The sequence below is a fragment of the Embiotoca jacksoni genome, unplaced genomic scaffold (genome assembly GCF_022577435.1).
Source record: "Embiotoca jacksoni isolate LCO1_2020_lvr unplaced genomic scaffold, fEmbJac1.0.p SCAF_20, whole genome shotgun sequence".
Lineage (NCBI taxonomy): Eukaryota > Metazoa > Chordata > Actinopteri > Embiotocidae > Embiotoca > Embiotoca jacksoni.
Genome location: NW_027185341.1, coordinates 6,102,470 through 6,126,006, shown reverse-complemented (window position 1 = coordinate 6,126,006; position 23,537 = coordinate 6,102,470). Strand labels below are relative to the sequence as shown.

The following is a 23,537-nucleotide window of genomic DNA, read 5'->3' as shown; positions in this document are numbered from 1 at the left end:
GGATAGGCCGTAGTTTCGCGCGCACGCCAAAGGAACACGCTGTGCATTCTGGGTAGGGCACTTTCAAGGCAGCCATATTGCTTCGTCGTCCTGACCGAAGGAGAGAGGGGACATGAAGGGGATACGGGGTATCAGTCAGCTCTCGGTGAGGACTCCCCTCATATATCCTGCATGTTTGTGTGTCGGAACACCTGGACAGCTGTCCGCTTCCCTCTGTAGGTGATCGCCTCTAAAAAAAAAATTCGGGGTCGTGTCCGGACAGGCTGAGATGAAGAGCAGGAAGCTGAAGCTCCTCATGACTTTGTGATGACGTTACATCACCAACTCCTCTCATTTCAGCTCGTTGTTCACTCAGCTAAATTACTATTAAACTCAATTCCCAAAACTCAAGACTCCTGAGAAGTCTCGGCAGTCAACATTTGAGAGAAGTGACAGCTCTTGTGTAGACTGGACTTGATGTCTCCTCCGCAGCTCGATCAGCTGCTCTATTCGTTTAGTATGGACAGATTCATGTTTCTCTTGAGCACCAACACTTACAGTATAACGGTGTCTAAAGGTAAGACTGATATAGTAGAACAGGTTTAAAAAAAAAAAAAAAAGATTTCTGACCATTTGACATGTCCTGTCTGAAGTCGGTCCTAGACTAGTCTGTCACCATTTAGTTTCGACCTCAGGGTCCATGAGAGGCTGATGTTGATCTTTAGATCAGATCACGTGGCCTTCATCAGCGGATTGCCTTGTTGTGAAGAAATTATACATATTCAAATATATTTTTGTGACCACACGCATGTGCGTATTTGCGATTTCACCATCCACATAATTAGAGACGGCACGTACAAATTTTGGGGAAATCTGCGATGGATACCCTCGACAGGCTTTACAGCAATGAAGCAATGGGCCTTGCCGAGGTGTTAATGCTGGCATTCGTGTTTCAGGACCTTTAGAAAGTCACTGTCCATGAATAAAGAAGGCGCATCAGGTCAAAAGTGCAACCGGGAAGGGTTTTCTTTGCCATTCGCGGCATTGTGCACCATAAATTCATCCCCCAGGGACGGGCTGCCAACATAGAGTTCAAGTGTGACGTTCGAAGTTGTCTGTGGAGCGATGGTACTTGGGTTCTCCAACATGTTTCTTGAAAACGTGCCCACGACACAATCGTAGCTCCCCACCACTTCTACTCACCAGATTTGCCTCCCTGTGACTTCTTTAGGTTCCTAAAAAAAAATTTGACACAAAATTTGATGTACACTCTCTGCTCAAGTTTCAGGTACATGCTCAAACCACAAAAGCTCACGTATCAGTGGTCACAAATACGATCAAGCTATGTAACTTGGAATATTTATTCACAAAGGTTATAGCTTCCCCCTGCTCCATGCACGTCACGATGCTGCTCTCCATTCACGTCCAACAGCAGCAAACTCACAACGTTTCGATCCACGCTGGTAGGGAACTGATGAGGTCGGTCTGAAATCAGTTCAGAGGAAATCACTAGAACGTCAGTGTTATATCTATTGTGTACGTACAGTACTTTAACAGCAGCAGTACAGGGTGCCCTGCTAACATAACTGATCCCATCGTGTCAAAGTCTTTCGTGCCTCTAATGTCCTTTCTCCTCACACTGCCCTTTACGTCAGTAACAAGTCAGCAACACATCAGTTGTAATGTCCTGCCTTCCCATGTTCTTTGTTTTTCTAGAAAAGGCTTTTCGCAGCCCAGGCTGCCCATAAGGTGGAGGTGATTGGGTTTCAGCCACAGGATGTGCAGGTCAGTGGTTGTTGACTTGTTTTTCTTCTCCACAGAGACACTTCCATGCGGCTGCCAGAAAAGGCCAGTCCCTTGCTCAGCCCATCGCTGGTCTCAAGCTCTCTCCTGGGGCTGCCCACTCCTATCAGGATGTCCATGTATGTTGGGGAGTAATGAGGACACCTGTACTGGGGCTAGCTGGGTCCAGACAGTGTGGCTTTGGATCTGAGAATGAAGATATCAGTCGGTCTTCTTACAGAAAGAGACATGTGTTGCTTATATTTTAAGCTTTAGCCGATTGTGATGCTGAGTATCAAATGTTAAATCATTAAACTAAGTGTACAAATGATCTTGGATAAGCCTTTCAAGTATAAACTGAGACCAACTGACTGAATTGTTTTAACTAAATATATCTTTTCTTCACTGAAGTGATGAAACTAAAGGACATGTCTTCACGTGTCCTTCTGTCCAGGTGACCAAACTGCCTAGTGGACTGGTGATCACCTCACTGGAGAATTATTCCCCAGCCTCCAAGATCGGAGTCTTCGTCAAGGCTGGCTGTCGCGATGAGACCCCCGACAACCAGGGGGTCACCCACCTCCTCCGGCTGGCTTCCAATCTGGTGTGGAACTTAAACACAGTACAGATCAGTGGATCAAGAGCAATCAATATTCCTTGTCCTTGATCAGTAATATTATTATCTGGATTATAATGGGAACTATTTTCACCAGAGTAGTGTTTCTAATTAAAAATACTTTTACAGGTTGTGTCAATGAGTTGAAAATTTGAATCACTTTCTAGACCATTTTTATATTAAGTATACATGTATGTATTTAACAGAATTGTTACTTGGAGCATTGATGTTGCTCTCTGTTTCTTTCAGCTTGATATTCACTTGCATTTATACCTTTCCAGACAACCAAAGGAGCTTCAGCTTTCAAGATATGCCGTGGTGTTGAGGCAGTGGGAGGCAGCTTGAGGTCAGTATCCTAAAAAAAAGGTTTCATCTAAAAAAAAAAAAAAAAGGTTTTCATCACCACAGCACAAGTGTTTTTCCTGTTCAGTATCTAATTTGGATCTCTACATGTTTCTGTGCAGCGTGACTTCATCCAGGGAGAACATGATGTACACCGTCAACTGCTTGAGAGATGACATGTGAGTCTTGTGTGAACTCAAGTGAGAAAAAGTGTTTTGAGTATCGGTAGAACAAAGAACCGTGACTCACCTTGAATGAATGTCAATTGAAGGACATCTTATTTTTATATATATTTGCCATATTTTAGGCTGGAGGAAGGACTTTATTTTTCAGGTTGCTTGCAAGAGATCTCATCACTTTTCTCCCTCCCTCTTCATTGTCGGTCTGCAGTGACACAGTGATGGAGTTTTTGATCAACGTGACCACTGCCCCAGAGTTCCGTCCGTGGGAGGTTTCAGACCTCACACCGAGAGTCAAGGTGGACAAGGCACAGGCTGCACACAGCCCTCAGATAGGTGGGCCTTTGTTTCCTTCACAACACACAGATGCCTTTAGCACATAAATGATCTATTGTTTGATCATACGACCCCTTCTGTTCCTGCTTTTGTGCCACAGAGCATGGCCTGGTCAATGATTGATGAAGCGACCTGGCTGTTTTATTACGCCATAATTAAGGTGTAGAGACAAGATCATTGTTCCACAACTCTGTATGAGAATAGAGTCACACAGTAACACTGTATTATTCAGCCAGTATGCATCACGAAATGCTGTGGAAAGGTTGATAGTCATTGTTTTATTGAGCTATTCTTCACGAATGAAGCAAAATTGAAATAACAAACTGGGTTAGATTGAGTTTTACTTTGTGGATTAAAGCCAGTCAAACAGCACGGTTACTGTCCTGCTTTGCAATATAAACTACAGAAAAACACTTAATGAAGTTATTTCATCTAATTGTGCTGGTGTGTAAAGTAAATGTCAAAATGTGGTATTTTTCATGGAAATTTAGTATTGACTTGTATAGGTGGCTTTAGACAGGTACACCCACCCCAGACAGACAGATAGTAATGATTTATCTATTTAAAGAACACAACACAAATTATATTCTCACCATCACTGTTGCAGCTCACGGTCTTTCTCTTTTCCAGGTATGGTTGAAGGTCTGCATGCAGCAGCCTACAAGAACGCCCTCTGTAACTCCCTGTACTGCCCAGACCACATGGTTGGCAACATCCACTCCGAAAATGTGAGTATTTTATTATACTATTTAGACTTATGGTGTTTATATACAGTATCTATTTAAACTCTCAGTCTAATGTCTGTATCTTTTTTCTTTTTTTTTTTTTACAGCTGCACCAGTTTGTCCAAAACAATTTCACAAGCGCAAGAATGGCTCTTGTTGGACTTGGTAAGGGTCATTATTAGGGATGTTTTTTTTTTTTGCCCCTGATCCCAATCTGAGTCATTTCATATTGAATATCTGTTGGTACCGAGTCCCATCCAGATACTTGTATTTTCTTAAAGAATCCAGCTGCACAGTGGACACTTCAAGTCCATTACAATTATTAAAATAGATTCAATATATATGCTTGACAACTAAATAGGTCTATAATTCAAGAAGAAAAAATTACCTATGTCAAAGCTGTCCCTAATGTTTTCTATTTCAATTTTTTTACAGAACGACAAAGTAAACAAACAAAACTATTTTTATATCACAATTCCACTTAGTGAAGCTGGTTTTCTTTTTGTTTAAAATTAAAAAACAAACTAAAAAAATGGCACCCCAAATGGAAAAAGATATCAGAGCAAAATACCCAGATTTCTCCTTAATGTCCAGAGGATCCCTAATGATGATGATGTTCACCTTCCCTCCAGGTGTTGAGCACGCTGTACTGAAGCAGGTGGGAGAGCAGTTCCTCAACATCCGCAGCGGAGCAGGAACTACAGGGGCCAAGGCTCAGTATCGTGGGGGTGAGCTGAAGTGACAAAAATAATGACAATGGGAACATTAAAACTCTGCTTCAGTTCAAACACCTCCAACCCCAACAAAACTGACCACCCTGTAAGCCTCCTCTGTTTGTCTCCTGGTGCTCCCCTCCAGGTGAGATCCGTCTGCCGGGCACCAGCAGTCTGGTCCATTCAGCCGTGGTGAGCCAGTCAGCAGCAGCGAGCACCAGTGAAGCTCTGGCCTTCAGTGTGCTGCAGCATTTACTGGGAGCTGGTCCACGTGTCAAGAGAGGATCGGGTGTTTCCAGCAAACTGGTCCAAGGGGTTGCCCAGGCAACTGCTGAGCCCTTTGATGTGAGTGAGTGGGTGCATGTCAACCATGAAAGCTCTATACATGTAACTCTTATGACAACAATACAGATTACAGGTTTGTTAAATTAGAATAGTCACAGTACCTGGAAAATAATCTTTCCTCTTCTTTTTTTTTTCTTCTCCATAACAGGTCAGTGCTTTTAATACAAGCTACTCTGACTCTGGTCTGTTTGGGGTCTACACCATTTCCCAGGCTGCAGCTGCTGGTGATGTGAGTATGTCATAGTCGTGACAGGAGCGTATTCATCAGCACAAACTCATCAAGAAAGTGGTCTTTTTTTTTGTTTGTTTTAAAAGGTAAAACATCTCGTCCTCTTCTGTCTCTCCAGGTGCTTAAGGCTGCTCTTGCCCAGGTGAAGATGGTTGCTGATGGCAAAGTCACAGCTGTTGACCTCACTCGAGCCAAGTAGGACATACTGACAGACAGACACACTACTTGACATCCTCTGTCTCTCTAACACACAATGCAAATGTTTTATTTCTGTTAAAGTTAATGGTAAACACCACCCATATTGGTTTAATGGTAAAAAATGATGTGGCTGAGATGAAGCCATGCTTCCACTAACATAACACCTGACTAAAAGTGTGAGCAAACATGAGGTCTATGTCTACAAGCAGTCAAAGAAAGAGTTCGACATTTAGAAAAATACCACTATTATTGAGAGTTACACAAGAAAATTGGCATCACATCTGCTGGAGCCAGCAGCTGGTTTTATTTGTACTATTGCACTAGAATGAATTTGTTTCTGTTTTCTCTGCAGGGCCCAGCTTAAAGCTCAGTTCCTGATGTCTTTGGAAACATCAGAGGGTTTGCTGGAGGCCATGGGCACTCAGGCTCTGGCTGATGGATCCTACCACTCCCCCGAAGAAATCTCCAAAAACATCGATAACGTCTCCTTGACTGATGTTGCTAATGTAAGACATTTGCTTTTGTCAGTGCTCAGTTTGTGTTCAGATGTCAAAGCGGTACTGTAGTCATTTATAAATTAATTTACACCAGACAGGACACATTTTTCTTTGTTTTATATTAAATCCTGAACTTTGTGTTTTATTGTATTTCTATTCTGTTTCCAGGCTGCCAAGAAATTTGTGTCTGGCAAGAAGACCATGGCATCCAGCGGCAACCTCGTAAAAATGCCCTTCGTGGATGAAATCTAAAGCCGTCCTCATCCCCTCCAACTGTACTCTGATTCACGGCCACGCAGAATTTGTTTCCTCTCCATGTCAAGAAAAAGAGAGACCATCACCATCTCTTCGGGAATGTTGTCGTTCTGAGAGATATAAAGTCATAACAGCACCGGGCATTCATAGGTGTTGTAACAGTATATTTTCAGGTGATGCTGCGTTGCTGCATCACAGTATTGTGCTCCACTCATCTGTCCATCTTAACTGTATAGCTGATGTAAAATAAAGAACAAATTCTATCTACCTTACAGAGATTCAAGTATTTTGTGTCTTTGATAGTAAATGCAAACTTATTGTTGAGTGAGGGAACAAGCCCTTTACAAAGCAGTGTTAACTCAAGGGATACTTATTCAGTGGAGCTGGTGCTTTCAACCAAATCAGATGAAACTATAAAGGTACGAGCAGTCTTCAGTCATATTTCTAAAGCTGCCCACGTTTTGTCACATTTGAACTTTATTACTATTTACTGGATTATAAGGTGTTTGGCATGTAGTTGGCAAAATGTTTTGCAATGTGAGTGAAAGTAGAATTAAAATTTCTGGATCTGCTCCAAAATTTGATGACCCCCCCCCCCCCCCCCCCCGTGATACACCCTTCCTTCAAGTTTCATGTAAATCGGAGCAATAGTTTTCAGTAATCCTTCTTACAAACAAACAAGAATCAAGGTGACATCTTTTACATATTTTAAATATTATATTTTTTATATACTGTCAATGGTTAACATAGATAAAGAAGTCCTCAAAAAGTAAATAGATCTGCACGTCCAGGGCAACTGAGCAAACATGATTCGTTGATGAAGACAGTGTAACACATTGAAAAGCTGCAGATTAAGTGAGTAAATGCACCTTGAGTTGAGATATGGCTTTTCCCTTTTGTAGATATCCACTGCATCAGTGTGGGAATGTAACTTTAAATGTTCAGAGGTGTGTCCGAGACTCAAACGATTTGCCACTTGCATAAATTATGGCGATACAAAAGGTACAGGCAAGTTTACGGATTTTCTCGCGAGAGTTGCCGACTACATGGGCATGGAGACGTGATCTGCCCGGACTCGAGTTTCCCGTACTGAGAGACGTCAGCATCGTTTTGCAGGGAAAACAGTTGCTGTGCATTCAGAGGTGTTAAATAATAGAAAGCAGCCCACGAGTGTGGAGATTTTAAGCGAAAAGAAAAAGCGTTTTTTATTTGAGCATGGGCGGCGTTTTCCGTCTGTGTCCGTCCGGATGAAAGAAACAGCTTCTATATGGGCTCATGCAAACTCAGGAAATAAGTCGACTGCATGCATGAACCAGTTTTTACCGCTTGGTAATTAAAAGGCGATTTCCACTGGTCTTTGTTTCTATTTTGCTAATATCACCAGGATGCGGTGGCGCATCCGGAAGCTAATCCATGAGCACTGATACTGTCCTCCTGGGCTGGAGAAGGGCCAGCAGGTCGGGTCAGGATCAGCTGGTGGAGGACTAATAAAAGAGATTCCCCCTGCATATCCCGCTGCCTGAGACCCAACACGATGTGCGGACAAATAGCGGATCAGCTGGACCCCATCACAAACATCACCTGTCCAGCTCATATGGGACCTGAGATGCGGGTTTAGGTGACTTCTAAATGTCCCGTCTCCCTCCCTCAGACCTCCACCTGTGCCCACCACTAACATGGATAAACTCACCGTCATATCAGGATGCCTCTTTCTCGCTGCAGACATCTTCGCCATCGCCAGCATCGCCAACCCGGACTGGATCAACACTGGAGAATCCGCTGGTAGGTTTTTTTGGCACTTGGTGTTGTGTAGTTTTAGTGTAGCGTCCATGGGTAATAATGGGAGGTCAGGTGACATTGGGGCACCTAAACCTGGAACAGAAGACAAATATCACAGATGCATATGGACACTAAAAGTTTCAGAATCCAATCCTGTTAAAACATTGCAGAAAAAGAAAAATCGTAGGCTATATAAATATGTCAGTACCATCATTGTGAAACTGTATTCACTCTCTATGATTTAAGATTAAGTTGCACCCACACAGTGACACGTTTTTGGTATGTAATCCTTTTAAAATGCAGTCGTGTTTCTATGAGTGGGATCTTGTTTGAGAGCACATTTTATGTTTTAGATTTGTTTGAAGTGGTAAAAGTATCTGGTATCCTTGAGAAGCACATTATAATACTGTCACCTCCATGCTTTACTACAGGGATGGTATAACTCAGGTGAGCTGCGCTTGCTCTGCCTAAAAGGTTCAGATGTTTTCTCATTAGATCAGAGAATCTTTTTCCTCAATTTCTGAGACCAGAGCAGGTTGTCCCATCAGCAGAGGTTTTCTGAACCTCTGTTAAAGTTAGGGCTGCAAATAATGATTATTTTCATTATCAATTAACCTTTTCATTAAAAGAATGACTCAAAATGATTATTCGATTATCAAACTGATAGTCTGTCGATCAACTAATAGATGAATTGACTAATCTGTGCAGCTGTAGTTAGATTTAGATTTGGACTTTATTAATCACAGTGGGGGAAGCAGCATAGAAAAACAGAAGATGCACACAAAGTTAGTGTGACCACTGGGTCAGCTACTCAGCCTGGTTGGATGGCCGACTCTAGGAAGAGACCTGATCGTTTTAAACTCCATCTCACAATTATTGAGGCCTCTGTGTTCCTGAGAAAACTCAAATCTAAAGAAATGATTTTATACCCTTTCCCTGATCTGTGGTTCTATCGCAGCAGTCCGCAGGAAGTTCCTTGCACTTTGTAACTCGGTTTTTGTCCTGACATGAAGTGTGGGACGTTACAGTTTGCTGATGATGGATGTATCTGACAAAAGTTTGGAGTGCCACAGTGAAGAGTCTGGGTTTTTTAAATGACAGATTTTTGAATTTGTTTTTCTGTGTAGATTGATGGACAAAATTAGCAATTTTATTGATCTATTATTAAATCTTCAAGACAATAAAGTGTGTAAAAAGTGATTGGGACTGAGGACTTTCTGAACTCACTGCACTCAGAATATGCTGCACAAGTCATCCTTTGGAGATTCATGTGTGTTACGCAAGAAGCAGAAATGATGAACAGATCTATTCAGAGGTCTGGTAAACTTTTTTATAACTCCACACAACCACATCTGCAGCAGTACTCCACAGGAGTTTTAGATGTTAACTTACTCCCAACAAATCATATCTAAAGAGGATTTTCTGAACTTGATTGTTTCATGTCTACTTGTGGATATTTCATGTTATGGAGAATACATGCTTGGAATCATACTTTCTGGGGCTTTAAACACATTTATCATATACTACCGAGGACAAATGATGGTGTCTGAAAGGATAATGCTTATTTACAGGGTGATGATTTGACGAACATTTTATCTGACATCATCTGTTGTTTTGTAGGTTCAAACTACAGCTAATAATAATCTTCTGTGGGAAACCAAAATGTGATTGGTCACTCCTGACAATGAAGTGTTGGATACAGGTGATGACCATCTACGTACACTCAGCCACCGTGGTTATTACTGTAAAGCAATATTCATTCAGATGCAAAGTCCAAAGCTAAACATGGACTAAAACTGATGCAACAAACAAACAATATCACTACAGTGTATGCACAGCTGCCTCCATCCTATTGCTGCCGTGGAGCAGAGATAAGCACGTTACAGGTGGACGTAGTGGTTATTACAGGATTCAATTTGTTGTAAAAAAAAAAAAATAATAACTGGCCGCAGTTGCAAGTTGAACACATAACCAGCAGTTTTTAGTTGCATAATTAAATGAGTAATCATGCACCAAATCTTTCCCAGTACAAAGTGGACTGAAGTTCAGAAAAATCCTGCAGGTTTTCTCTCCCATACCTAACAGCAAATGTTGGTGTGAAATTACTGCGCTCAAAGCCTTTTGTTCCTGTCTAATTAGCCGGATGCTAATTACCTGAAGGCAGGAAGTGTTGTTTGGAAATAGAGATGTGTGACTTTTAATGAGGCTTCCTGGAAGAGTAATGCTTTCCACCTGGAGAATTGAAGCTCTATATGCTCAGTTGTGACATTTTATTTTGGCTGCTGAGTGTAAATGTAGAAGGTCAGTGGAATGGCTGTGTACAAATCAGTGTTTCATAATTTCCTCTTAAACTGATAATTCTGTTCAGTCAGGCTTCCAATTTTTTTTTTTAAACTAAACGAAGAAGAAGTATAAACTTCGGTCAGTAAGCTCTAAGTTTACTACGAGTGTGCACTTTAATAACTTCTCATTAGTTATCATGATCACTTTAGTCCTTGTCGCTGCTTTCAAACACAGATGTGTGTTTGTTCTTTTGTGCTGCTCTATCAGTCCTTTTGCTTTGTTACTTGGCACAATGGCAGGATGCATGCCTCGAAGAAATAGTAGTTACTGGACGTAACGCCAGTTCTATGAGTACATGTGTCACCCTCTAGCGAAGCCCGTTAGTTGAATCCAATTTTGACAAATAACAATTAACATTAAACAGTAACCCTCAGCCATAACCGTTCAAGTTTTTCTTTTAATTATCACTCCCTTGATCATATTTTTTATAAAAACAAAAGCAAACTTCTACAACAGTATGAAGCTAAACTCCATTTCAGTTGGACTCAAGACTTTGTTGGTTTTTTGATTTGGAATTTGTAGGGAAATGAATGCACTATTTACATCGTCCCCCACCCAGTGGTATGAAAGGATATGTTCAGAAGGAACAGGACATCCTGTGTGTATGAGGGAATAGGTTGGCCTGCAGGAGGATGTGGTTCAGGCCTGATGTTCCCTTCAGCCGGGTCGTGTTATCATCACCCAGTGTTGTATCCCTGATTGAGAACTGACGCTTTTCCATGTCAGCATTAAATATTTAGATACAAAGAGAGGAACATGTTGGAGATGGTGGCGATTGTCTTCAGGATTATTAGTAGGAATATGAAAGTGGTTTTGTGCTCCTCTACTTGTGTGGTGGAATCAGCAGGTACTGAAGGTATAATGGTTTTTGTAAGTCCATAATTCTTCCATGTCTTTGACAAATTATCTAGTTCAACAATAATAAACAGTGAAATGTAAATTAAGGGGTCTTAAGATGTTTATTTAAATGCAGCTCATTTTATTTAATTTTCCACCTAATTACAGATGTTTCAGGGCTTCTCGATAATTTAGCTGTTCTCTTTGTGATATTGGTGGCTTGTAATTTTGGCCATTTGGAAAATTATGTTAATTCTACACTCACAGGGTTTAAATTCGGCTGATTAGATTTATACATACATAAACTGTATGAAGTTCCTCTTCATGCTAACTGCTCTCTAAAGATAGCTCTGGGAGAGAAAGGAAAAACCGTGGAAGACAAATGAATAAATGACAGCATGGAAGGATTTCATTTAGCTTTTTTTTTTCTCTCCATTGTCGTTATGTGCGCTGTGTCGTTTGGAGTCGTGTGTAGTCAGACTGGATGCAGAGTGGAGCACAAGTGGTCTCTGTTGGCCTCTCAGTGTTTGTGTCTGTTGCAGGCAAACGCCCTCCTACTGACATCACAGCACCCACAGGGCTTTGTGACATGTGTCACTGATCTCTTCATTTCCGTTCCTCCTCCTCTGCACAATCATTTGGTGGTTCTTGCTGAAGCCCTCAACCTGTTTGACGTCATGGGTGAATTCATGAGGGGGGGGGGGGGTTCTGGCTCACTGCCCATCGGCCTGTTTCCATACCAACAGGTTCCTCGGCCCCATGTCACTGTAGGGGAAACAGAGACTCCTGGGAGGTCATCGTGAACACAGACGGTCGACATATGGACGGATGATGTCATATGAAACTATGAAGTAGATTGAGGTTACATGAAAACTCATTAAAAGCTACAGGTAATGCTATAAACTGCCTTCTATATGCAGGATTTCAAAGTTCATTATTATCTGAATGTCATTAGAAACTCCTGAAAATTGACTGCACATTTTTTTTTAAAACATTAAAGACTAAGCAACACTAAAACATAAAAGTTCAGGAAAAACATTCCTAGGTCACACTCTCGGTTAATTTCGGACTGTGTGAGTGTGGCCTGGTGACAGACATGAACCCTGATTAGGCCACAAAATTACTTTATTTTCCATCCATAGACTGTATCATAGATTGTATATCAAAGTGGACGTCCCTTCCGGGTCTAAAAAGTGAGGTCAATGCTGAAGTGCTTTGGACTACAATACCACCGAGGGCCAGTGGGGGATGGCTCCAAAAAGGCTCTGGCTTCATAGACTCCCATTCAACCTTTCTCATGAAATACAAAAAAGATTCATAATGTCGTCATTCCCTAAAGTCCTTCCTTATTTCTTTTCTGGCAGTCCATCCTGGGTGGGGCATAGTGTCCTCGGGTTCCCAATCAGGTGACGTCAGATCCACCTCTCGCTCCTCCCAAGTTCATCCAGATATGTTTTTTTCTGAAGAACTCGAGGCTTTTGTTCATGTTGCAGCTTTTAAGATTTCAATATTTCCATCTGTGTTTTACTTACTGCTGCCGCACTGTTATTTTAACACGGCGTTTAACGGAGACTTGTTTGAAGTGTTGACCGTGTCAGCCAGCAGCACTTTGTCTTCAACACCAGCTCTGAAGTTATGTAGGTGATTCCTGTGGAGCACGTTGAGGGACAGTGCTGCTGAAAAAAACCAAGTGTCGAGTCAGCTGGAAGAATCAATATCTAGCAGTGGATAAGCAATATGTTCTGTAGGGACCATTGTGTGCCACACAAGAAACGACTAGCTTCTTTTCAGTGTCCATGTGTGCTTGTTGTTCATCTTAACCTGGTTTCCTGCACAGTTTGTCTTTGTAGCTGGATATTTAAACCTGAATTATCACTTCTTCGTCGACTCCTCTTCATCTCTCCATCCAGGCTCTCTGACTGTGGGACTGGTCCGGCAGTGCCAGACCATCCACGGCCGAGACCGGACCTGCATCCCCCCGGAGCTGCCCCGAGAGTGGATCACCACGCTCTTCTTCATCATCCTGGGTATCATCTCCCTCACCGTCACCTGTGGTCTGCTGGTGATGTCACACTGGCACCGCGAGGCTACCCGATACGCCCGTTGGATCGCCTTTACAGGGAGTACGTATTGACGGCCACCTTTTCACCCATAAATAAACTGTCTTGTCCTATTTCACCCACAAATGGGTCTTTATTATGTGTTCACAGGATTTAAAACAATTACCAATATGAGCCTGACAAACTTTTTAAATGAAGTGCACCCTCACATCAACGTGATATCCATTTCACACTATACTGTACTTGTAAAGATGTAACTGATTTTCTTTCTTTCTGCAAAAGACAGGCTCAGCAGCAGCTTAGAAGAGCTCCATTTAAACCAGAACAAGCAGATGCTTGAAATGCAGCTCTGTGCTAATGTCGACCTGATTGTTGTGTTAAAATAAGCAGAAGCTCAGCAGGCGAACTGAGTGTCAGACAGCTTTACCACCATGTAAAGCCGGGCTTTTCAACTTCAGCAGCAAGTGGCTCAAATAGGAAGATCACTCGAGGCTCATGAGCCACACTAAATACTTTGTCACACGGATGCACACTCCTACTTTTCTCACATCTGTATGTCAATGGTTCAACCTGATTTGCAGGCTGCTTCTTGCCGGTTATAGAAAACTTTAAAAAGACCGTATCTGGCTGCTACTTCAATGAGCCTAATGTAGAACACAAGAAATAGGTATGTATCAGGGCTTCCCAGCATGCATTGGGGAAGTGAAAAATTGTTTTTTGTTTTTACTGGTGCTGCTATGATCTTTGCATCGATATCCGATTAGCTAAAATGAGTGAATGTGATTACTTAGCGAGTGTTTTCACATTTATTGAGATTCTCGCCCACAGTGATGATCAGAGCTGTACAAATATGTTTTTATACTAATGTGATTACCTTAAAAACTGAATTAATCAATGCTTACATCCAGATTTGAGTGAAACCACAGCGACAGTAACATTTAAGTATAATCGATTTGAAGGTTCAGACTAAACCTCAGGTGCAGTTTAAATCACAGCTTCTGAGGACACAGCAGTGAAGTTTAAATGTGACTTTGCCCAAGACAACACAAGTCTAAACTCAAACAAAGTCTTAAACACAGCTATGCTAATGACGGAGCAGAATCCCCCCAAATCATCTGTGTGAAACAACTGGCTGTAAAAGCTTTACAGTATACATATACAGCATTATTTCTCTTATAAGGTACAAGGTATCAAAAACCTTAGTAAACATAAATGGTCTGAAACCAGTTTGCAGCTGTTTCTCTATATTATTTAGGAATATCAAAATTGCTTTAATATCAATCTAAAACTTTTCAGCTGTAAATTACAACATCAAGGTCATAAAAAAAATGGTGGCTTGGGGCCAAACTGCCCAATTATAGTTTATAAAGTGCCTTTGAAAGCAGGACTCCTCTTAAGAAGGAAGAACTGCGCTTACCTCGACATCCGAATTTGTTTAATTTCAGGAAAAGCTCTGGTAATTATGAACATTTTGACAAAGTGCTGGGGAGCTCTAATTGATCACAGCTGCTTTCTATTTTTCTAGAAAGGAGACAAAATTGGTCTGTGTTGGAGGGAGCTGGACCAGGAGCTAATCCTCATGTGGCTCTTAAATGTAGAAAAACCTGGATCAGGTTCTTGTGAGAAGACAGTCGGTACTGGCAGCAGTTTATAGTTACAAAGGCAGCTTTTCCACACATTTTAAACACATCAATGCTGTCTCCAAACTAAACTAAAAGTGCCCCAGATTCTGAATAAGTGTTTTAGGATTGATATGAAAGAGTAAATATTTCAGTCATTTGGTAGTGGTTTGGCAAACTTTAAAACCATTCACATGTTGCTTTTAGCTCGGAGTTTTACTGTTTGTCTTGTTTTTTTTCGCTCTTTTAAACCATTAATCAGTTCACACTTTTAGCTGTTCATCAGCTATCCATTATTTAAATTTGACTGTCTATCCATCAGTTTCAACTATTTTATTGTTTTTGCACCTTTACAAAATCATTGTGTGAGTTCCAAATGACATACCTCCCTTAGTACATGAACATATCTCTTACACGTTAGTACTCCTGCTTGTGTAGTACTTGAATATCGACAGGGATATAGTGTATATAGTGTTAGTACGGATGTACAAGATTGAGAACAGAGCAAAGCTCACTCCATATAAATCTGTTCTTGTTAAATCCAAATCATGTTTTCTATTTTTTGGTTTTATTACTCAAGTTACAGTTTACATACTTTAAATGAACAGTAATTTACTGACAAAACTTTAACCAGTATTGTTAAACAGTACAGAACTGTTCAGTTATTTCTAGTAATACACTGTAACTATAAATATACAGCACATAGCTGTCGAAGCTGCTGCCCAGTTAGTTTCTTTAAATTTACAGTGAAAGGTCTTCCAGTGACGGCAGCTGCAGAAGTCGACCTGGTTATGAACACTGCTGTCTGCAGGGATTGTTCATGCTTCTCTCTCCTGTTTTATCCTGTCACAGTGGTCCTGTTCTGTATGGCTGCTCTTATATTCCCCATCGGCTTCTACATCAAAGAGGTTGGAGGACAGCCGTATAAGCTGCCCAACAACACTGTGGTGGGTTCCTCCTATGTGCTCTTCATTCTGTCTATATTCTTCACCATCGTGGGGCTGCTGTTTGCAGGGAAGGTATGCTTGCCTGGCTGACCTACCCTCCTCTTCCTCCTCGAGAGACACCACCACAGGAGGTAAATTTGGTTGGGATTGACTCTCCGGTGGCAGCGTTGGAGGTTTTTGACATGCAACAAGATAGAGGGACTTGGTTTGAGTCGTTCATTTTGGATGAATTTTGAGCTGAAAACGGTGCGATCCATCCGTCCGTGTTTTTGTTCAGAGACCGAGCGAATGCAGAGAGCTCTGAAATGGCTTTCATCTTCTTCCACCCTGAACTATGAACGTGAAGTGGTCGTAGAATATTTAAAAATACGACAGAAATGGATTTGAAATTTCGGGAATGTCAATGGAGCCTTAAAGATGAGCCCGCTGTCATCATAAAATTCAATGACATATTGAGATTAGACTGATGGGTCAGGCCTGCTACTGGACAAAGCACCAAATTTTGGCCAGTCACCTCTTCTGGAGGTTCTTCTTCCCTGATATCTACAAGTTGTATCTGTGACAGCTACAATAAAAAAAATTCTTTCTTTCTCATTGCATTTATTTAATTGCTCAGTTTTATTATTTGTAAATGTGTTATTTTGAACTATGTCCCAGTGGTGGATCAACTTGCCTTGAACTTGTTTTGGGGTTTTAGTCTCAAGTTGAAAATTCTGGATAAATAATATCTTTTAGAAGAAAAACTTCGTGGAACGTGAGGGGGGGGGGATATCTGCAATATTTGTCCAAACCTCTTATCGGCCTACATTCGGAAACTTTTTGCACGAGTTCTTCCCTTTGTCATTATGGCGGTGAGTAATGTAGAGCTGTATCCATGGATACGACGCAGGAAGAGAAGCAGCCTTTGAATGTTGAGCTGGATTCTCAGTGAGCAGCAGAGCAAAGACCGACATCAACAGGTCAAACTTCTTTGGCCTCTCCGTTACAGCTTTGTGAAATTTACTTATGTAGTGAATTTATTATTCACCTTTATAGCATTTCCTGTTGCTTAAAGGCCTTACAAGAACTCACTGAATATATGCCTTGTCTGTTTTATACATTTAGGGTATTGATGCCTACATGTCTGTGTAAATGAGGAGAGTCTGTGTTACTATCTAGAAGCACTGTGATGTTTGTGAATGAGCATGGAAGATGTTATCTCATTAAAAAGTAATCATTGGAAGAATATCTATTGTCTTATTAATTTTAATGTTTCCAAATTGAAAATGAAAGTTTATTTCCAAGATGAACACCATAGTGCTGAAGGAACATTAGAAACTTACTGGGTGGTGAGATCAGAGGCCTCAGACAATAATAACTGTAATAACAATATCTGACAATAATTCAGTGCAGTATTGTAACATGTTTAACCTGCAGGTACATGGAACAAACTTTTAACACAAGTTTTCAGTGAAAAAAACATGTAACTAACATGGTTGCACAACAACACAGCATTTTTAGTTTTCGGTAAAACATTGTGAGTAAGACTAACTTATCTTAAATTGAGCCGTTTATTTTGGCACAGATGAAAATACAACAACCAGCATGATCAGCATTAGGAGCAACCTGCTCTCCCACCCCAAGAGGGCAGAATTGGTCAGATTTAACTCCGAGTAAGAGTCCAACTCTTCACTTACTGTAAACCACAAGAATGTCCATCTCCAGTCTGAAGCAAGCCATTGCCATTAAACCTTTAGAATACGCTTTGAAGTCAGTTCAAACTTTTTTTTTTTTTTTAACAACGTCCACCTGCTGTGTGGTGCCTCGTTTGAAGGCAGAACCACATGGCAGCAACATACCTGACTGCTTCTTCTCCAGTGTTCACACTCACTCGGCTCAGCCCCCGCCTTCAACACGGTGGCGCCACAGTGGAGGATTTTGTCAGGCCATACTGGGGGGGCTGTACTCCAGCTTGGCCATTTGTGCCGCTATGAGCAGCAGAGCTCCGATCAGGAGCTCCAGCCCATAGGAGAGCCAGGCCAGACCCAGAGACCAGCCGAAGGAGGTGTGAACGTCAGCGAGGTTTTCCGGCCCCACCAGTGTCTCTGCCTGATACGAGTAGATGATGTAGAGGCTCGCTCCACACAGAGTCAGCAGACCTGCAGATTGATGCAAAAAACACACACAGAGAGAGAGAGAGAGAGATTTTTATTTTTATTTTTACGTTTCAGGTTAAGAAACAAAATCTTTTGCTGCTTTATAGATGAAAAATATTCATCCAAGTGGTTTCTCTAATATATAAAAAGTGGAGCTCAATACTACCAAGGCCATCTATTATTATTTATTTTTTATTTATATTTTTTGGCACAACATCTGCACAGGTTGTCATTATAGTCGAGCACTTATGATGCAGAAATTTGTTGTAGTCAGAGCTCATTAATAAAAAACAACATTATACATCAAGCCACTCATGAAGCTACCTAAAACCACCTATTGTGTAATACTGAAAATACAGCCGCATGACACGTGTTGTCTGGTGTCCTTGTCATCAGAGAGGAGACACACACAGACGCACACAAGTGCCGCAGTGTTGCTATTGGAAACCCTTTTAATCTTGACAGCTTGGTACTGGTTTTAAGGAGATGCGAGTGAAGCTACCCAGTACGGGACTAATAAAAACTTTATTACAATTACACCCCGAGGTGCAGCTAACTAGGAATATGATGATGAAACTGCATCTGATGTCTCATTTTTATGCACTTCCACCGTAAAGAGCAGAGGAACAGAAAAACAAAGAGAAACAGCCAGGAAATGACTGAATGATGGCGCACACAGGAAGGACTAAATTTGGTGCTAACAGTACTGAAACAGTCAATTAATGAACTACTTGACTGACAGGAAGTTAATAAATTTTGATCATTGATATTGAGGCAAAAAAAATATATGACATTTGTATTCACTGTAAAGATTAGCCGCTTTTCTTTATTTTCTGTGAAAGAAGTGAATATATTTAAGGTTTCAGTCTGTTAAACTGAAGTAAGATGTCCATTTGGGTTCTAGGAAATTGTAATGGACCTTTTTAGTAATTTAATAGCATGGTGCTACACATCAAGTGTCAGTGTGTGGATCTGTTGGTGCACTAGTTTGGTTCAGACATGGCAGCACTTTGTACATTTTCTGTAAATCTAGGCTCCATTGCTTCCTCTGTATTTCATTTTCAGTGTAATTTACATTCAAAGTAAGGTTTCAACAGAAAATATATATATATATATATGTGTGTGAGAGGGTTACATGCATGTGTCTTTCCTCATACGTTGGCTCTTACCCAATCAAACACTTTGTCTTGTAATACAATCTTGTTCTCAGACTTTGGCGTGAACACACCGTTTCACTTTTGTGTCGGGGGTTTATTAGCACAATACACACTGACAAAGCACGCACTCCGGTTTTAAACGTTAATTAAATACTTACTCCTGAATGCAACTACAAAGTGAGACGAACAGAACGCTGAACAACAAAACAGAAAGCTAAAAACAAGGAAAATGCTTTAGCTGGGAAGGTCGGGTGGGGGACATTTAAAAGGTCGGGCAGTCAACAAGACAAATCCAATTTAATTGAAGCCTTTATTCCATTCCACACATCACCATATGCTGCTTATTAAAGGGAGACTATAAAGAGTCTGTGTGTAAGTAAGTGTTAATCTATCACAAGGTCTGCTTAATGGAGGTCATAAGGCGTTGGATGGAGATCACTTGAGAGATGTGGAAGAACTACAGCAGATGTTCAGGCGCGAGGTTTATGTGCACTAGAATAAGTTGATTACTGTCAATACCCACATGAACAAAATGGCGTCAACATGGTTAACTGTAATCTAACTCACCCAGTAATTCCAATTTACGTGATGTTTTTAGATACTCAAATGACATCAGGTTAGCCGGTTGGTTTGAGGCATCCTGTGCTGTTTTGGTTGTGACATGAATGACTTTATTATTATCATTATTATTATTATTATTGTTTTTCTTACGCATTTTATTTTGTTACTTTTGTGGCACAGTCAAAAGATACCAGGATAAACAACTCTGGTGTCTACAGTTTCATTTGAAACAGTCATTCAGCTCTTTTAACTCTGTTCTTCATTCTGTGATTATGATTTTTAATGGGATCACACAAGCAGATTAACATGCTACAAGGCAGCCGCAATAATCAGAACATCATCTTCATGTTGTTAGGTGCTGCTTTTTTTTTCTTTTTTTTTTTTAACTTGTTAGCAGCTCTTTGTCACCTCTTTCTAATTCATGGTGTCTTTTCAGATGACCGATGTCTTTTTAAATGAATCTTCATGAGGAGTGGTCAGATGGGAACTATATATAAATTTATATTTGTGGACATGTGAAGCAGGAACAGTAAATCAACAACTACTAAAACCAATCTGATTTTTAATGTATACATTATGTTTACAGCTAACTGAAACTCTGTTAATAACTTCACTGCAGCACACTGCTGCAGATTATTCCTTCTTGGGTTATATATTAATGAACTGCAAATGATGCATACTACTAATCACACAATTAAAACCAGTTCATCAAGCACAGCTGTGTATTAGTCCTTATATTATTCTCAAGATGTGCAGTGTAGATACTGTATATTTTTCTGTTTCTTATTTTAGATGGGAGATATACTCTGTGTCAGCTATTGATAAACTATTTGGGGTTTTATTTTACAGTAATGTTGTTAAAATATGGTCACATGTAGTGTTTATTTTTTAACATCAGCTAAATTACATTAGCTAAATAATTACCTAAATTAATGGGACATAGATTGTAATTTAGAAACTAATACAAGATTTTAGGAATGTTTTCATCTATGCATGAAGAATTTGTTTAATGAACAACAATGGAACTGAATTTACTGCACCATAAACTGGCATTTTCCATATATTTGTTATATTATGAAATAGATTATCTGGAATACATAATTGTCATCGGCAAAGGATTATTTCTCATAATTCCCCGTTCGACAGAGTTCGGGGTGAACCACCTCCAATGTAGCAGAAGCAAAAGCAGATGCTGCACCACACACCAAAACACACACCCGCGCCTGCCTGTTCACGCATACTTAACCAATATGGCCAAATCAAGCAGCCAGTGAGTCTTGGCAGGTAATAAACCCCATTTTTATCGATAACTACACCCGAGGTCAACTTTAGTGCCTCACATCAAGCACTGCAGTCTGCTAAACTCAACCATTTGATATACACCCAACCCTCCACAGCTAGTGTCTTCACAACAGTGTGTTAAATGTACGAATGGAGAGTGCAGCAGTAATTAACCAACACACTGACCATTTTAAAATCCAATCAAGAAAACAAGGACGTTATCTGCTGTTTTTTTGTGTGTTTTTTTTTATCTTCTTATTTTTGATAATCTAGCTTCTCAGTTTCCCATCAGAACAACGTCAAATGTAAAATGTACCTCCACTGAGACCTGGTCATTTATTATTTATATGATTTTAAAGTTGTGAAATAAGAGCGCACTTTACTGTTCCTCACAGTACACTACTTAATTATTTTCTTCATATGTCTGGAAAATTGACTCTTCTGTTGGTTATATACCCACCCAATATCTGCTGCTTTAGTTAACAATGAGGTAAATGATGCAAAGCAAAACTGTCCTAATGCGAATCTCTCGCTCACACCAACTCCGATAGATTCTGCTGTTCTATTAACACCGTCTCTTCTACAACTTAGATCCAATAATAAGTAATTTCAATGTTTCAACCACCACTGAATCTTAAATGTGATAGACAGAGATAGTCTTTTGAATAGAAGAGAGTCATTGTGAGACTGTGAGGATGGGAACTCCCAGCTCCATGTTTGAAGCTCTTTTTTTTTTCTTTTTCTAAATTGCTCTCTCTTGAATGGGTCATACTACATCTACGCTGATGAACTAAAAACCATCACATCTTAATTGTATTCCATTTTCACACATTAATAGCCCCATAAAGTTACTGACGTCACACACAAGCAATCAGTGAAGCCACAGAGCTCGAGATCTGGACCTAACCTTTGCCCCTCACTGCAGCTGAGGATGGATACGGTGATAATGAATGAAGGAGCTGAACCACAACTTACTGCAGATGAAGAAGTAGGAGGCTGTGCTGGTGAGGAGGACGGGGCTCCGAGCCAGGGAGCTGACCAATCCACAGATGCCACCGAACAGCAACAGAACCAGGCTGAGGGGAAGCATCACCACTATTGCACTGTGCATATCTGGGGATAAACAGATGGATTATGGAGCATCAGTAGAGTTATGACTGTCCTGACAATGAAACTTCATTAGCAGAGCAGGCACAGATAGGCACAGGGTTTAATCAAAGCTGGAAGAGAGAAAGAGAGACTCACTCAGCATGTGCAGCTTGGTCTCAGAGTACATGACGGAGTCAGTCGTGAAAGAGTCAGAGGATACGGTGTACATCTTTCCACCTGAACGGCACAGTTCAAAACGGGGAAAAGCACCAAGTTACATACAGTGTTGGGAAGGTTATTTACTTCATCAAAGTAATGCAACTTTATCACTTTTCTAAAAAAGGTTTTACACAGAGGACTAAAGTTGACAAGTCCTAAAATCTAACAGTAAACTAAGCCGTGTAAACCTCACAACAGAACTCAACACCTTTTATTGTCAAATTATTATTAAAACTTCTTTAATATACCTTGAAAAGTTTAGATTTTGAAGCACAACTACCAAAATAAATTATAAGTGTGTAGATCACAGCTGGTCTACCATCAGGTTGACTCCATGCTGAGTGATGATAGAAGTGCAGTTTATTGATTCTAGTTCCTGAATGACTCTTTTTAAATATCTCTTCGTCTTATCTCAGTACCCACGGCCTTGGTGTGGTTGCTTAGAGCGATGCTCATTGATTTTATTGGCAGATAGGAGGTGGGGCAAATTCAAAGAGGAGAACCAATCAACAAGGATCATAATTTGTTGTCAGATTGTCAAATTAATGGAGCCTTTATGGCTGTATAAGGCAAAAAAATATGCCAAGCAACGGAGTAAATATTATATTCTTCATATAAAGTTTTTACAGACTATATATTCCCGTTGTAAATCCTTTATAATTGCCCATATTTAAGATAATAAATCATTTAATTGCATATATTTTCTCAATAAAAAGATTACAATTTCATTTATTTTGTAATTCAATTACATGTTACTCCGAAACAGTAGCTACATATTTGCAATATCCATCTATTGTTAATGAGGTGATTCAGACAGCTTGGCTAAGTGTTGAAGCTGCTCTGAAATCTCTTTAAATTGAGAAGTAGCAGCGTACCTTTGTTGATGCTCCACAGCCCAAGGTGGTAGTTCGTGTCCTCCAAGTCACTCGTGTTCCCTGGATTCGTCTCTATGATGTACCAATAATTGGTTCCGAGGGAAGTCGCCAAAAAAGCGAAGCTGAGAATCCCGCAGATCCCGGCTGTGATCACCAGAGTGCCAAAAGTTACCTTCATCCTGCACCGCGAAGGTTGAACTCACGCGTAAAACCTGATGGCCGTTTCTCGTGCGCAACGCAGGTTTCCTAATGGCGAGCCAGTATTTCAAACCTTTACGCACTCAAGACGAGACGCGAGGAAAATCAAGTATTATGATGTTGCGGTTATGTAAAAAATCTTTCCCGTGGAGGACTTTAAATCACGGGACGGAGGTGGCTTTCAGCTTATCCTGGCCTGAATGAATGAAGTCACATCTGCACAAAGAGAACAGCCTGTCTG

General features: G+C 40.6%; 3 protein-coding genes across 4 annotated transcripts; 2 read left to right on the top strand and 1 right to left on the bottom strand.

Moving 5' to 3' along the window:
* Window positions 1-40: 40 nt before the first annotated feature.
* uqcrc2b (ubiquinol-cytochrome c reductase core protein 2b) lies at window positions 41-6,468 on the top strand. Of its 2 annotated transcripts, none has more exons than XM_069155942.1 (14): window positions 41-145; window positions 1,696-1,764; window positions 2,216-2,365; window positions 2,659-2,723; window positions 2,842-2,898; window positions 3,110-3,234; window positions 3,865-3,962; window positions 4,067-4,124; window positions 4,592-4,687; window positions 4,818-5,017; window positions 5,166-5,246; window positions 5,365-5,441; window positions 5,797-5,950; window positions 6,110-6,468. In XM_069155942.1, exons 1-14 carry the CDS (start codon window positions 113-115, stop codon window positions 6,191-6,193), a joined length of 1,347 nt encoding a protein of 448 aa, XP_069012043.1. In that variant the 5' UTR covers window positions 41-112; the 3' UTR covers window positions 6,194-6,468. The 2 variants fall into 2 exon arrangements, with proteins under 2 accessions (XP_069012043.1, XP_069012042.1); XM_069155941.1 differs by lacking the exon at window positions 1,696-1,764 and adding an exon at window positions 1,800-1,901 and having other exon boundaries at window positions 47-145.
* Window positions 6,469-7,229: 761 nt separating this feature from the next.
* LOC138202156 (uncharacterized protein C16orf52 homolog B-like) lies at window positions 7,230-17,006 on the top strand. Its single transcript, XM_069155940.1, has 3 exons — window positions 7,230-7,978; window positions 13,066-13,278; window positions 15,687-17,006. Exons 1-3 carry the CDS (start codon window positions 7,873-7,875, stop codon window positions 15,869-15,871), a joined length of 504 nt encoding a protein of 167 aa, XP_069012041.1. The 5' UTR covers window positions 7,230-7,872; the 3' UTR covers window positions 15,872-17,006.
* A 695-nt stretch (window positions 17,007-17,701) lies between these two features.
* tmem235b (transmembrane protein 235b) lies at window positions 17,702-23,276 on the bottom strand. The gene is made up of 4 exons (XM_069156286.1): window positions 23,099-23,276; window positions 22,161-22,241; window positions 21,891-22,028; window positions 17,702-17,919 (listed from the first exon to the last, which is right to left on the bottom strand). The coding sequence occupies exons 1-4, from the start codon at window positions 23,274-23,276 to the stop codon at window positions 17,702-17,704; spliced, it is 615 nt and encodes a 204-aa protein (XP_069012387.1).
* Between the last annotated feature and the right edge of the window lie 261 nt (window positions 23,277-23,537).